Below are 15,348 nucleotides of genomic sequence, written 5' to 3'. Positions count from 1 at the left end.
AGTCCAGCTGAGACTCACAGTCGGATCACGGTATTGTGGGTCAAAGGCCGCTCAGTCCTCTCCTCAGGACACCACAGAGGTTGTGTAAACAGCTCCTCTATGTCCGCTGTTACCTTCTCCTCTCTGTGAACTCGAATGACATGCAGTCTGGAGCAGTGAGGGGTGCAGATGTTTGAGGCTGCAGGGTCTGGACAGTCTCCTGCAGAAGGAGTCTGTCAGGGACTAAGGAGGACCGGTCCTGTGGCTCACACAGGACACGTACGGCGACAGCAGACAGGTTTTGTTTGTATCTCTCTGCTGACAGCTCGCAGCTCGGAGAGGATCACGGGTCATCAGGAGCAGGACAGCAGAGCTCAACGCCTTCCATGCGGGCTGGAGTTACAGAGTAAGCAAAAACCTGATCCTGAGACCCAGATCGGATCTTTCCACAGCTGTCAAAACAGCACAAGTCTGTGTGCTGGGATTTTTCCACAAGGTCAGACAGGAGCAGAGTATAAGACAGAGTCCTCTGTGTTCACCGTGCTGCTCCAGCAGCTTCATAAATCACAGTCTTGACTTTGAAGACGCCCCCCTCGCTGGATGCTGATCTTGGCAGAGACGCTTTTTAATCAATTAGTTCCTTCATGCTTCTGGCAAAGCGGGCAAATTGGAAGTTATTAAAGTTTCTGATCCACAGACTGATTCAGGGCGGGCGGATTTGTGCTGACGCAGCCATTCAGCTTCAGCTCAGAGCAAAGAGGTAACACACAGACCGACTCTCCGAGAACACCAGGGGGCTTTAAAATCCTCCCATCGACAGGCAGGAGGACCGGATCCTTCCTCCAGAGCCGGATCCAGAAAATTAATGAGCGTAGATGTCAGGACGGTTAACCACAGCATGGTTTTAATTCGTCTTTAGACTGTTTGACACACACGTTAGAAAAACAGAGGCGAGACCACGGACAGGTGAGTCAATCACCTCGAATATCTTACAGTGTCACCTGTCAGTGGATGGGCAAGTCAACATTTTGTCCTTGAAGCCAATAAAATAGGTGATTGTGAGGATGCAAGTGACTTTGAAAAGAACCAAACTGACAACTGGGTCAGAGCATCTTCAAACTGCAGCTCTAGTGGGATGTTCCGGTCTGCAGGGGTCAGCTGTGACCAAAAGTGATCAAAGGAAGGAAAAACTAGTGAACCAGCAACAGAGCCATGGGCAGCCAAGACTCACTGATGTGCACAGGGTGTGAAGGCTGACCCCTGCCCTAAATCAGCTGTAAGGGGTGCAGAGCGTCAGAACTGGACCGCAGAGCGTCAGAACTGGACCGCAGAGCGTCAGAACTGGACCGCAGAGCGTCAGAACTGGACTGCAGAGCGTCAGAACTGGACCACAGAGCGTCAGAACTGGACCACAGAGCGATCAAGGAAGATGATCTGGAGGAACTCAACAAGTCCAGCATCTGTGGGATGAGCCACACAGCCAAGCCCAATCCATGGAGGCCCCACTTCACAGCTTCAGGGACTTAAAGGATCTGCTTCAGCACCTTGGCCTCCAGTGACGTCAGGTGCATAACTTCTTTAAGTTAAAAAAACAACAACAGAGAATGAGACCCCAGCTTAGCCAGGCCCCTCGAGCCACTGCAGAGCTCAGGTTACGGCACACCTGAGGCATCCTGCAGTATCTTCATCATGTTTCTTGACCTTTTTAAAAAAACAGAATATCAGCTGAACACAAAGACGTCACAACAATGAGAGGAAAAGAGTTTAAAGACGTGGCTATCATCTCTCTTTGTGAAGAGGAGCTGCTTTCATCAGTCATCAGACACTCGTACAAGTTGTGCAGCCGTACGTCTTTTCTAGGAAACACCCTGGCCTCTGTGCGGCATAGCTCGTGTTAACTACTTGGACATCCTTTTAAATGTCTGCTCTTGGACGACACCAAATGGAAAGTTGTCATCTGTTCTTCAGCGTCTCTAATGAAGTCAGGGCGGAGGTATGACATGAACGTGTGCCGTTGTGCTGTGACTGATCCAATCAGATGGCTCTGCAGAGGAAAGGGATTTGTAGCGGCCCAGGTTCAGCCAAGAAGGTCACTGATCAAGTGTCTCCTGCGGGAACGTGAGATCTCTGCACAAGTTTCCCCCTCCAATCTTAATCCTCCACGCTCTGCTGCGACTCTCTGCGTCTGCATTTCATTCAGCTGCATTAATGATCTTTAATACAACACAGGGGGAGAGGGCGACTTGTTGCATTTCAATCTAACACTCTGCTCTTATTTGCAAATGTCAGGAGGAGATGATACCTCACATAATCATTCAATCCCTCCACGCTCTTGTAGTTGCAGGTTGTCACACCTCATGCATGTTAAACAGATCTCCTGAATCCTGATCACATCCATCAAACCTGTTTTTCTGCACCTTCATAAATGTCATTAATCATATATGTGATGATCTGATGAGGCAGAGAAGTCGTCTTGTAATCAGTGAATCAAATTTAAACACTCAAGCTAGTCTCAGTTATTGTGTGCATGCATTAATGCTTTGTAGCGCTGAGTTAGTTTAAATGTCTCTGCAACAATCTGGTTATGTCATTTCCTCTTTACGTGATAACTACAGGAAGTGTTGAGCGATCGCTTCAGATTCACAGCAGAGTGAGAGGATGAAAACAAAGAGTCACAGCCGCCGTCTTTACACCCTTACTGGGGTTTTAGGTGTTGTCATGCTGACTCAAACAAAGCTTTGTGATGTTGAACTTTCTTAGCACAACCATCTGTTTGATGAGTTCGATGAGGTCATGCTGACTGTTAAATCCCAGAGAGCTGATTTTAATCTTTGTTATGACTGAGGATAAAGAACGATCTCCACGTTTCACCACAAAGTTAGATAAGAGACTCAGAAACAAACACTGCAGTTAGGATGAGGTGTCAGCGTTATGAACATAACTGTTATCAGTGACACACCAAACCGGTGTCCAAAGAGCTACTCACCCTGCATGGAGCTCTCTCTGCAGAACGTAGAGACAACAGAACAACACCGATCAAAACAAACACTGGATATTAAAATAGTGAGCTCTCTGGGTGTTTTAAAAAGTACACTTAAGTTTTTAATCTGGCTTTTAATTTGGAGTAATTTCTTTTTAGCCCAGGACTAAATTACAACCTTTATTACCATTGTTTCAGCATGCTTTTTATTTTTTATTTTAATCAATGTAAGTTTATGTTGTTTATTTTTTATTCTATTTTATTTGACTTAAATATAAATTATTTTATCCTATTGATTTTATTATAATTATTCTATCTTATCTTTTTGGTATTCATGTATCTGATTTGATTTGATTTATTTTATTGTTGGGATTTTATTTTATTTCTCTTTTCTATATATATATAAATGTATATACACAAGAAATGTATATGTACATAATATATATATGATTTTATATGATTGATTTTGTTGTAATAATTTTAATTTATATTTCTGGGATTTATCAGATTTCATTTGAATGATTTTATTCTTAATATTGTGTTATTATTTTGATTTTATTGTAATAATTGTATTTTCCATGTATGATTTTATTTTATCTATATTGTTTTTATTTTATTTTTTCTGGTATTTATCTGATTTAATTTTATTGTAATCATTTTATTTTCTATCTATCTGATTTTGTTTCATTTATTCCATTTTAATTATTTTGTTTTATTGTTCTGATACTTATCTTTTGTGAAGCACTCGGGGCTGCATGCTTGAATGTATGAAAGGTGTTATATAAATTAAAATGAGTTGAGAGATAGAGCTTCATCGTACAGCTTGTTGTATGCAAACTGCAGTTTCACCCTACAGAAGAGCATGTTAAAGATTGCAAAGTCCACGCTCAGCCTCTCTCTCGTGAAAGTAGACGTGATGATTCACGCGCTGTGCAGCAAAAGAAGTCTGTCAACAATAAGACCACGAGAGACAAACGATGAACTAAAGCCAAACAGCTCATCAGAGGAGCACTCAGCTCTGTCAGCCCACATCAAACAAATGGCTGCGGTGCTGAGAGAGCTAATGCTTTACTGCGGAGCCAGCCATATCAATACTATTAACATAACGCACAGCATTCATCTTCAGCAAAGTGGTCTGGGACAGACATCAGGAGCTCATTCTTAATGCTAAATGGGAAGCTATAGAACAGCAGAAGTAATGGACACATGCATGAGACCTGCACTCTCTGTGCTGTGCAGTGTGTGTGTGTGTGTGGCATGGGGGGGTTTGGTTAGGGAGGTGCAGCATCAACAAGCCCAGAAAGTACAATGTCCCTATATGCATATTTGTGTGTATAAAGATGTGTATGTTAACATGACATAATCTAGAGCTAGATTATATTAGCATTTTCCAAGTTTTGGGCTTCCTGCTATTATTATATATTTTTTAATGTGGGCCTAAATGGCGACAGATGAAACAGGAAGATGCAGCACTTTCCAAAACTCTGACTTTTTTGCTGTCAATGCTATTTCAATAAGTCAGAAAACGAAGTTGAGTTGCTTCTTCCCTCTGCCGATACAATCCAAGAACTCTCCAAGTTTTACCTTTTTCTTGAGTGCCTCCAGGGATTCAAACTCGAGGCGGGCCAGTTTGATCTGGATGTGTTTGGGGACATCCGGGATGAGGAAGGTCAGGATGAACTTGACGGCCAACAGCACGTGCTGAAATCACAAACAAAGAAACACAACAGGGATTAAATCCTTCAGAGTCTGTTTGATTTCATCTTTTATTTCGTTTTAGGAAACACAGGAAGGGGAACATGCTTTGAAAGAGAGATCAACGTAACTTGATTATGTTTTATGAGCTGGTGTCCTTCAAACAGAGCTCCAGACGGACTCTGTACGACCGGGTTTGAAGGTGAACGAGGACGAGACATAAATCAGTGACTCTGCACCGTTATAACAAAAATGACTGTATATTTAAAGTCCACTTTTAATAAACATCACTGTCAGAATCTGTCGTCGATATCAAAGATCAGCTGTTCACTAAAACACAGCTTCAGGAGTTGAGTGCATTTGGGGTACATTTTTCCTGCACCCCAAAAAACTACTATATCTTGTATTGAAGAGGAACAAATGGACAGGTACAGCTTACAATGAGAGTCAATGGCCAGAAGGCCAGAAATATGAGACCAATCAAATACTGTAGACACAGAACGAGTGCTGGGCGATATTAAAAAAGATGTTATCATGATAACATTTTTCATACTAATCGACATCAAAAATTTTCGAATTAAATATCAAATCATTCTTTCATATCATCTTAAAGGCAGATTTTTTTCTCCTGAGTGAAAGTTGAAGAAACAAGATGGTTTATTAGCTTGTATCTGGGATTTAGTTGCTTAGTTACCAGCCAAAATATCTTAACTAATGAAGTGTAGTGGCCTTTCTTGTCAAGCATGTTTTCACTCTGCTCTGAGCTGGTAGGTTCAGCGTTTTCTTCAGTCTCGCTGTAACTCCCCGCCTACCTCTCACCCTGCGACATGATAATCGTTCCATGCTGACTTCTGTTTAATGTTGGGTGGGAACTAGTGTTTAAGACACACTAGTGTCCCCCTTTGCAGTGGTTGGGCAGTGTAATTACAGCTTTGAATATATCAAGGATCTATTGAACATTTATTATATTTATAGTGAGAACAATAATATCACGATAATTATCGTTCTCATTTTATCGTCCAGCCCTACATAGAACATTTTGAATTCACATCTTTATTGCAGATTTTACATTTTACTCACTCACTATCAATATCAATGTACGACCTTAAGTCCCCCAAAAAGTTGGAAAGCTGCGTAAAATATTCACAAAAACAGATTTATATGATTTTTAAATCCTTTATCCTTTAATCCAAAATAGTGCGATGCCAACATATCAAATGTTGAACCTAAAAGATTATTAGAGTAAGATTAAAAGAGTAATATTGAAATCACTATCCTCTTGCTAATAGTGCAGTTTACCTATTACCCAAATGTTGCATAGTTTAGTTTAGTTTAGTTTTTTTAGTTTAGTTTATTTATCATTCATCGTGTCGAGCACCTTAAGGTGCCCAGCCCATATGGACTTACAAGACACTACAAAAACAAAACAAAATAGGAGCAACAACATAAGAAAAAAGAAAAAAAGAAGAGCAGTTACAATACTGCACATGTCCAACAATGACCTAAAGTAATTCAAAAGCACAGTGGCACACTTCAGACAATTGGCAGTGACAACAACTAAATCAGACAGAGCGTGCTCCTACACTGCTGAACGGCATTTAACACAAACTGAGCAAACTGAAACACTTTGTGAGTAAACAGGTACTGAAGTCGATATTCATCAGACATGGAAAACAAATCAGGACAGTTTTCTGATATTTTGTTGAAAAGGAGGCACCTGAGATCATGATATGAAGGACAGTAGAATAAAAAGTGCATTTAATTTTCAACTTCCTCCAGATCACACAAAGAACACTTTCTCTCTTCCTCTGGAAACGAGTGGAAGCGACCTGTTTCTAATGCCAGAGGAAGGATGCCACATCTCAGCTGAGCACAGACAGAGCTCTGAGCTCTGGTTAGGTTAAGAGTGACGTAAAGCTCCGGATGAAAAAATATTTTGAACAGACAATATGTTCTTAGTTAGGGCTTACACAGGACTTTTTTCTAACCATTTGTGTTTGTAAGTGTCAAATAGTTTTGTTTTAATCTGTCTCACACTACAAGTTAACTTGTTTCTAGAAATATATTGGAGACCTACCTTATCAAATATTTTCTCAAGCTCCGAGGTCCAGGTGTAGCTGTTAGAGTAATCCCAGTAGAACATTTGTTTAGTTAGCTGGTTGTCTAAAATACATATTGTGAAATGTATCAAAATTTTACATTCTTTTTGGAAATCATGGATGCTATGTTCTCTGCTCTAAAGTGGATCATGTGAAATGCACCCTGTTTGTTTTACACCATATTGTTTATTCATTTACATACAAAATATATTAATTAGGTTAGATGCCAACTAATAGCCCAGAAACCTTTTAGATCTGAGCTATTACCCAGAAGTCTTTGTTCCTCTTAGCCTCCCTTCTCAGGTTATCCCAAACAGCTGACTTGTACACACAAGAACCAGCAGAGTGTGTTTCCCCATGACTTGCATGTATGCACACACACCTGTGCCTGTCTATCTGGAGCACAGCCAGCTGCTATCACCTCTCTGATTCACTACCTTTCTGCTCATCACAGTAATGGAGTCTGGTGAGCTACAGAAGGAACAAATGATGTGAGAGAGAGCAGATAAAGGGCACACCGCTCCACAGAAAGCAGCTCCAGGCTGATTGAACAAAGTCGTTTGGATAAGATGAACGATCAGGATGTTCTGCTGGAGATATGTTCAGGGCAAATATTTCCTCCAACCAGACAAGCTACGATTACGAACGCTAATGTTATTATTAGCTGCCATCAGTCTATATGAAGCCCCGTTCACACGTGCACGAACTTCAGGTAAAGAGTCACGGTCAGCTGATGTGTGGATGCAGCAGGTTGTAGGAGTAGGAGGAGTTAGACTCTAAAAGTAGTATGGGAGGTAGAACCTTCAGTTATCAGGCCCCTCTCCTTTGAAACCATCTACCAGTCAGGGCCCAGGAGGCAGACACCCTCTCTACTTTTAAGAGTAGGCTTCAAACTGTCCTTTTTGATTATAGTTAAAGCTGGATCAGGCTTGGACCAGCTCTTAGTTATGCTGCTATAGGCTTAGACTGCCAGGGTGAACTGGCACACTGACACACTGGGATCCTATCTCACCCCCTTCCCCCCAACCCCCTCATCACTTACTTTAACTTTAACTGTCCCATTGAAAGTTACTTCGTCTTGAAGCAATCTACAGTGATGCCATAACAGTCCAGACTTTATGTAAAACCAGAACCCTCCCTCTAAAAACCCCAGGTCTCTCTTTGAATAAGCACAAACTGAAGTTTCGTCCTTCCCGTCAGCACAGCAGCTCCTCTAATTAACAAGCAGAGAAACCCTTGATCTTACCGACTTGTCATATTGATTGAAAGTGCACAATAAACTCTGCAGCCTTTAGTTGATTGCTTATGCAGTTCTGGGCTAATTTATATTTCTGAGTGCTGGGCAACACAAGGTCAGGTGGAGAGCGAGAGGACGCCCGGTGAAGACTGGAGGGACGATGTGACTTTGGATGTTTTTGTTCTTTTCAAGGTCCGAGTATAAATTGAGTTGTGGCTGACGAAGTGAAGGTGATCAGACTTCAGATTGAAAGGTTTGTCATCACCTGAGAAGCACTCTGCTCTTCAAATACATTTAAAGTTAAATTAAAAATCCTTTATATTGTTCTCTGATTTAGTAGCTAATAGAAAGACATTTTTGCCACAGTGTCAACAGGCATACGTAAAATGTGCTTGACACCTTTACAAGGATTGATTTGATATTTTAACAACTATCTTGAAATAACAGAGCGCTGCCGTGTCGAGCTCTTAACACAGCCGTGTGTTAAAACAGGAATAATAATCTCGATGCTTTAAGGACGCTGCTGCAACTGCTTCCTCTCTGTTCAGTATTCAGCACTTATTTCTGTTTCCATGGCACCCCTTCACTGTTAATTGGAAAATTAGCATTTCAGTCTAACTGATGAGGAACTACTAATTCTGCCTTTTTATGTGTGATCTGACACAAGCAGAATAAGTCATTAAAGCAGAGAATCTCTGGCACAGAATTAACACCAAAGTCAGGCTTCCCTTTCCTGAATACGGCGGAGGTAATGAAGCCGACGTGCTGAGAGAGGAGAGTCAGCGGGGCGCAGCAAAATAAGAGTAAATCCTCTGAGAGATGATGGAGTTTTGAAGCTCATCATGGTTAAACTCGTGTTTTCTATCCTGAGATTTCACCGGGATACGATCTGGACTTCATCAACATTCGGTCGACAAAGTTCTGTTTCTGCTGAGACGACAGGTTTTTCTCAGTCGACACAACATGCAGGCCTGTAGAGAGATCTCATGCAGTTGATGGTCTCTGCATAGACAAAGTGTGTCCAGCAAAAATGAGCCTTCCTGCATGCACAATCCAATAGATTAGTCTGTAAACAACTAATGTGATTTCTACTAATATCCATTTTTACAGAAGGTAGGAACCCTCTGTCTCTGGTCAGGTGTCCCAGCCATACGGAAAAACAGTATCTGAGGTGATAAGTTGCTGCTGAAGTCACACTTGGGTGTTTGTTTTCAGAAACATCTTCCAACATAGCAGACAATGAAGTCGGACTTCCACCAGATTCGTGTCTAGTCCGTCTCGATCAAGCTCTGTGCTCTCGAGCAGGACCTCCGGACAGCTGGAGTGATGTGACCGAGGTTTTCCCGCAGTAATTACTGAATCAAGGGTGTTCCTCCTCCTCTCCTCATCCATGTTGTCTTTATGGTCCTCTGAAAACCTCTGACCTGTTGACTCAAGGCCTGATAACACAGAGTGTTTTATTCTGAAAATGAACCGGATGTTCTCATTTTGTTTTGGTGCCTGACTTCCTGTCCCGCTCCATCTGCTCTGTTGAGATTGATGCGTCGTCCTTCGTCATCCGTCAAAAATAGAAGTCTTGTGTATCTGATCTGGAGGGCTCCGACCTGCCGGATCAGAGCTGGAACGCAACGGAGCGGATCCAGTGGAAGTTGAAACATTGACTAGAATAGAAACCTATCAGATCCGGTGCCGTGATGGACCGACATGGAGCTTTTTATGAGAGACAAAAGGACTGAGAGTTCAACTAGCAAAAATGACTTTGATTCATCAGACATGGTAATCATCAGTGGATCAATGAGGTCATCCAGGTGCAGCCTCTCAGTGGTCTCTACAGTGATTCTGATTCTTAAGATTTGGTCAGAAATTTCTGAGAAAACTCTGCCTGAGTCTAAGTGGACATCCACATCAGAATGATGACATTTCCTGGATGATTTTTTAAAACAGTATGTTCATTGGAAAAATCATGAGTACATGCATTGTCTCCTCCGTAATATCTGTTGTTATAAGCAGAATTAGGAGCGTGGCTAATTTGACTGACAGTTGGGCTGGTTGTGGCTGTTCACCAGGAGGATCTGCCATGGCTTCAACTCCACGTCTTTGCTTGATTAATTTTGCTAAATCCATCTTTAGGCATCATAACACCTCTCCAGAAACCACCAGGTGATATCAATGAGACTATGTCTGTTTAACACAGTCTCTAGTTTCTCCACCAGCTAATACCTGCAGAGTCAGAGAGTTATGTGACATAAGGTGAGGTTGAAAGATTAGCCTGTCTGGTACACTGAGTTCCAGACCCACAGTAAGATGTGCGTTAGGTTCGTTTAGTGGTGAGACCTGGTCTGGTGCTTCTGCAGCTGCTAGTGGGTGAATTTTAATCTGGTTATCTGAAAAACGTTGTAATGAGATTACTCTGCAGTGGGCTGCTGGAGACAGATTGACAAACCCACATGGAAGTGGTCTCCTTCAGAACAACATGCAGCTACACTATTATTTAACACTGTTAGTCCACTGTTAATGGACACCAGGGTAAAGTTTCTTTATCGAAAGTGCTGCTCGTGCATGTAGAGCAGGGGTTCCCAAAGTGTGAGTCGCGACACCCTGGGGGGTTGCGAGACACAAATGGGGGGTCGTGAGATGTCTTCCAGAATTTTTTTTTGACCCATTATAGTAAAAAAATATCGACAAAAATAGTAACTAAACTTGAAATAAAACCTTGAAAATAGAAAATGTAATGAGTTTTCTAACTTTCTTTTTGCCAGATGACTCCTAAGTTTAGGGTTAGTGAACAGCTAATTATCAAAAGCATCAGTAGCAGTAGGTTAATTCATAACGGCACAACAAACACAGCCACATGCTCATAGAGGTAGGCTCATTTTATGCAGACCAGCTAAATGAAGCCACATTAAATCACTTAGAGGGACATTGGGGGTCACAAGACTTTGGCACCAATATTTTGGGGGTCGCAGATTACAAAGTTTAGAAACCCCTGATGTAGAGGAAAAGGTCAGCACAGACCATAGACTGTATAAAATATGGACTTAGTATCCGTGACGTCACCCATCTGTTTCTGAAGCGCTGTTTTGAGGCCAATCAGTGGCGGCAATCATATTGGAAATGTTGAACTCAACATAACTGCTGTTGATTGAGTGTGAGGTAAAGAGGCGGGCTTTGAGCCTCCTAGCCAACAGCTACAGTGTTCCTGCCTGTCAATCAAGTCACCTGTGCCTCTCGTAATGGAAAACTCGTAATCTTAATATCTTAGAAATTGCTGTGTTATGAAAAAATTCACCCCCCGTACAGTGTGCCAATCTGGAAATGAGTTATGCAGACTACAATAGTTTTTTGTACCAGGCTGTAAACATGTTTATTTCTGCTGTAAAGTATCGGCTTGTGATGTGCAACTTTGTCCATAGGGGTGCCAAGAGAGACACAAACTGAAAGTTCCTCACAGGAGCGTTAAGAACCGGAAAGCAGTGGATCAGAGATGGACCGGATACGGATCTGGTGGAAGTCTGATGTCATTTTTTCTTGCCCTGATGGACAAACTCCAAAGAGGACACCTCGGCTGTTTTTTAAAGGCTCATCTCTGGAACATAAAATCTGACCCTAAAGACGAGAAATTCATCATTAAATACAATATTTTGTGGTTTTGTTGAATGGAAAAAGCTTTCTCTCAAATCACAGACAAACCCTTCACTCTACGGCTCGGTCTGGATCATGTCCATGTTCATTTTGGGTCTCTGTGAGCAGACACAGTTCACTGTCTCTGCTCTGTTGTTGTGCTGTAATGAAATGAGTAGATTATAGCAGACAGACCCATGACTCTGAGAGAAAGTCTCTGTCTGTTTCTGTAGCAGGCTGGCCGGTTGCCTGGTTACTGCTCACTGATGTGTGTAAGCCCTGTACAGTAATTACCCAGGTATCATAGCACTGCTGCTGGAAAGCGACGTGGCGCTGCCCTCCCTCTCTGCTGCCCACCTCCAGCACAACCCCATAACCGAGATAAGAGCGAGGGGCTGAATGATTTGATTTAACCCTCGCCTGTTTGAACCGGCTGTCTGTCTGTAAATAATTGAGATTAAAACAACAGCAGAGATAAAGACGAACCTCGAATCTAAAGACGTTGAATGACACAGCACACGTGTTTTTATCTGACTCTTTGTGGAGCAGAACAGCGTCCGAGGTCCTGTACTTTAAATGCATGCTCTCTCCAGGCCGTTAACAGCCTCAGATAAAAAGTGCCCGTCCAGCAGCGATATATTGGACACTGTGTCAATAAGCGACATCTGTGTGTATTGTGTGTAGCTCTCCTTTGGCACAGTAAACATTATACAACGCTGCTCTCATTATTCTTGTTGTCCCATCTCGTTTATAGCCTGCTTGCCCTGTTCTAGGAAATGTGCCGGATGGAAGCAGAGAGGAACGTGCTCAGATGTACAATCAGCTGGTGACTCAGGTTCATCATACACACACCTTCTCTCTCTCTCTCTCTCTCTCTCTCTCTCTCTCTCTCTCTCTCTCTCTCTCTCTCTCTCTCTCTCTCTCTCTCTCTCTCTCTCTCTCTCTCTCTCTCTCTCTCTCTCTCTCTCTCTCTCTCTCTCTCTCTCTCTCTCTCTCTCTCTCTCTCTCTCTCTCTCTCTCTCTCTCTCTCTACTGCTCCTCAAACTATCACTCCTCCTCTGGGCTCTTTGCTTCTGATCCTTCGTTCTGATTCACAGACTGAGCATTAGCAGTCACTTTGAATTCACCAGTTTGTTTGTGGCTGCACAATAAATCAGATTTGTTCCCTTAAATGGAATCTAAAATCCTTCTTTTGACCTCCAAAGCTCTTAATGGTCAGACACCTCGTAGTGCCCTATTACCCCTCTAGAACACTACACTACCAACATGCAGGCCTGCTCATTGACCTAAAGTCTCTAAAAGTAGTTTGGGAGGTAGAGCCTTCAGTTTTCAGGCCCCTCTCCTTTGGAATCATATACCAGTCAGGGTCCAGGAGGCAGACACCCTCTCCACGTTTAAGAGTAGGCTTCAAACTTTCCTTTTTGATAAAGCTTATAGTTAGAGCTGGCTCAGGCTTGGACCAGCTCTTAGTTATTCTACTATAAGCTTAGACTGACACCCTGAGATCCTATCTTTCCCTCTCTCCTCTCTCTTCCTGTCCCATTATAGTCACTAACCATAAACCTTTCTGGAGTCCCTGAGCTCCCATGTCTCGTAGGTTCCTCTGCTGCTGTGGACGTGCCAGACTCCAGCTGCTATAAGTATTACTATCTATCTCACCACTATTATCTCTCTCTCTTCATCTCCCTCTATCCCTCTCTCCAACACTCAGCAGATGTGTGTCTAACATGAGTCTGGTCCTGCTGGAGGTTTCTGCCTGTTAAAGGAAGTTTGTCCTTGCCGCTATTACTTGCTCAATGCTGCAAAGTGCTCTGCTCATGGTGGATTAAGATGAGATCAGACTGAGTCCTGTCTGTAAGATGGGACTGGATCTGATCCTGTCTTGTTGTTGGGTCTTTGTTAATAATAGAACATACAGTACGGTCTAGACCTGCTCTGTTTGGAAAGATTCTGAGGATAAAGTTTTATTGGGATTTGGCGCTGTACAGACAAAAAATGATGCAAAAATTCAAGCTTTCTCACTCAGCAGCATGAATTTAACCTTTAAGATCAACGCCTGAGTGTAACAGTTTTGCTGTCACATCATTTTTATGCACTTAAATGAAGTTAACACTAATTATCAGCCATTCCTTATCACATTTGAGCTAACTTAGAGGTGAAGAAACTACGTTTTGATCTCTAAATCATGAGGAGCAGCTGATAGATACAGAAACTGTAAGTTCAGTCAGATATCTCATGTTGGTTTTCTGCAACAACACAACATTGTGTGAGTTTGTCGGGGCAAAAACCTTATCTTTGCAGATGTATTTTATATGCAGACATTAAAGGAGTGATACTACAATATCTTGAACCTCTTAGCTGAAGCCTGCAGGGAGAAGCTGATGAAGTGGTGGAGCTGAAAGTATGAGCACACAACTAATGCAGGTCTGGGTTAGCAATGACAGAGCAGAGGGAGAGGCTGGGAGACTTGCAGCTTCAATAAACCACCAAACTTGGAGGATGCATCTGTCTGGTGATCGTGAGAAGGACGCATGGCAAGCGTGAAATCAATGCAGCTTGAGTTGGCTACCTAAAGGCATTGCTTTATTAGAGCTAAATGCTCTAATTTGCTTTTTTATGGATGAATCCTGTGTTATTATGTCTCCTAATCTGGTGCACACAGCACTGCAGGAGCTGCATCTGTCAACAGAGCTGTCAGTTATGTCACTACATTCATCTAAGAGCATCAAATAAATAATTATAACCAAACTTCATAAGGTTAGCATGAAAATAATTCACTTTAATGAAAGGAAATATGTTTAAGAACAACTTGTACTTTAATATTTACATCTGATTGATGTCCCCTCTGTTAGCATGGAGGCCTTTATGACCTCTCCTGCAGCCAGCCAGAGAGGGAGCTTTAAATGATTTGGCCTGACTTCTGGGGAGCTGCCATGTCGTCCATAAACAGTCTATGAGCAGAGCACATAGAAAGGTCCAGGATGCCATGGCAGGATGGATCACAGACCCACAAAGCCACACAGAAAAGAGAGAGTAATATCCGAACACACGCTGTGAGCTGCCCTCATTTCTCCGTGCTCACCAGTGCTCCACCTTACCTCCACTACTTATTCAGGTGAAAGGGGCAGAGTATAAGTCACAGAGAGAAAAATCAGCCCCAGGGCCAGTGTGCAGACTATAAAAAGTCATGTTCACTTCCTCTCTGCCCAGGAGACAGTCTGAAGGAGGCAGGGATGGATGAGAGGTGGCATGCGCCCTGTTAGCACCACAGAGCAGGACTCCTACCATCCACTCAGCTGAGGTTTTAATCAACAAGACTAAAAGCCTGCAGCTCTGCTCACAGCTCCCAGAAACATGAGACAAAAACCAAACAATACGGGCCACGTGTTGGGAGGAATATTGATGATTCAGTTAATTCAGCAGCCTTACTGGCACTGAGGTTACAAACATAAAGTTTGTCCTGAGGACGGCACTAAAAGTCAGAATGAGAAAAAAAAAAATTACCCCCTGCGATCATAAACAGGCTCGGTAAATCTAGTGAAAACCGGCCTCTTGAAGGTAATACTGAGTCCTAAAACCCAGAGCAAAGACAGATTACAGGACATGCTAATGACAGAGGAATGACACGTCTCTTTAGTCTCTTATGTTGCCTTTATATGACCTTTTATCTGCATTTACAGACCCAACAACTACGAGAGAAGATATCTGCTAAGACAGAGACTCCAGATAGGTTTATA

The 15,348-nt window shown here is 42.5% G+C and overlaps 1 protein-coding gene across 3 annotated transcripts in view; it reads right to left on the bottom strand.

The window, feature by feature from the left end:
- ano10a (anoctamin 10a) overlaps window positions 1-15,348 on the bottom strand; it is a 49,527-nt gene that overhangs the window by 3,483 nt on the left and 30,696 nt on the right. For 2 of the 3 annotated variants that reach the window (XM_034697365.1, XM_034697366.1), the window contains one exon: window positions 4,544-4,660. In XM_034697365.1, the coding sequence (XP_034553256.1) occupies window positions 4,544-4,660 (117 nt within the window). Of the gene's footprint in view, window positions 1-4,543; window positions 4,661-11,382; window positions 11,597-15,348 lie in introns of those variants that run through there. The other variant, XM_034697367.1, reaches the window with a different exon arrangement.

This window comes from Notolabrus celidotus, chromosome 12 (assembly GCF_009762535.1).
Source record: "Notolabrus celidotus isolate fNotCel1 chromosome 12, fNotCel1.pri, whole genome shotgun sequence".
Lineage (NCBI taxonomy): Eukaryota > Metazoa > Chordata > Actinopteri > Labriformes > Labridae > Notolabrus > Notolabrus celidotus.
This window is presented reverse-complemented; position numbering and strand designations above follow the sequence as displayed.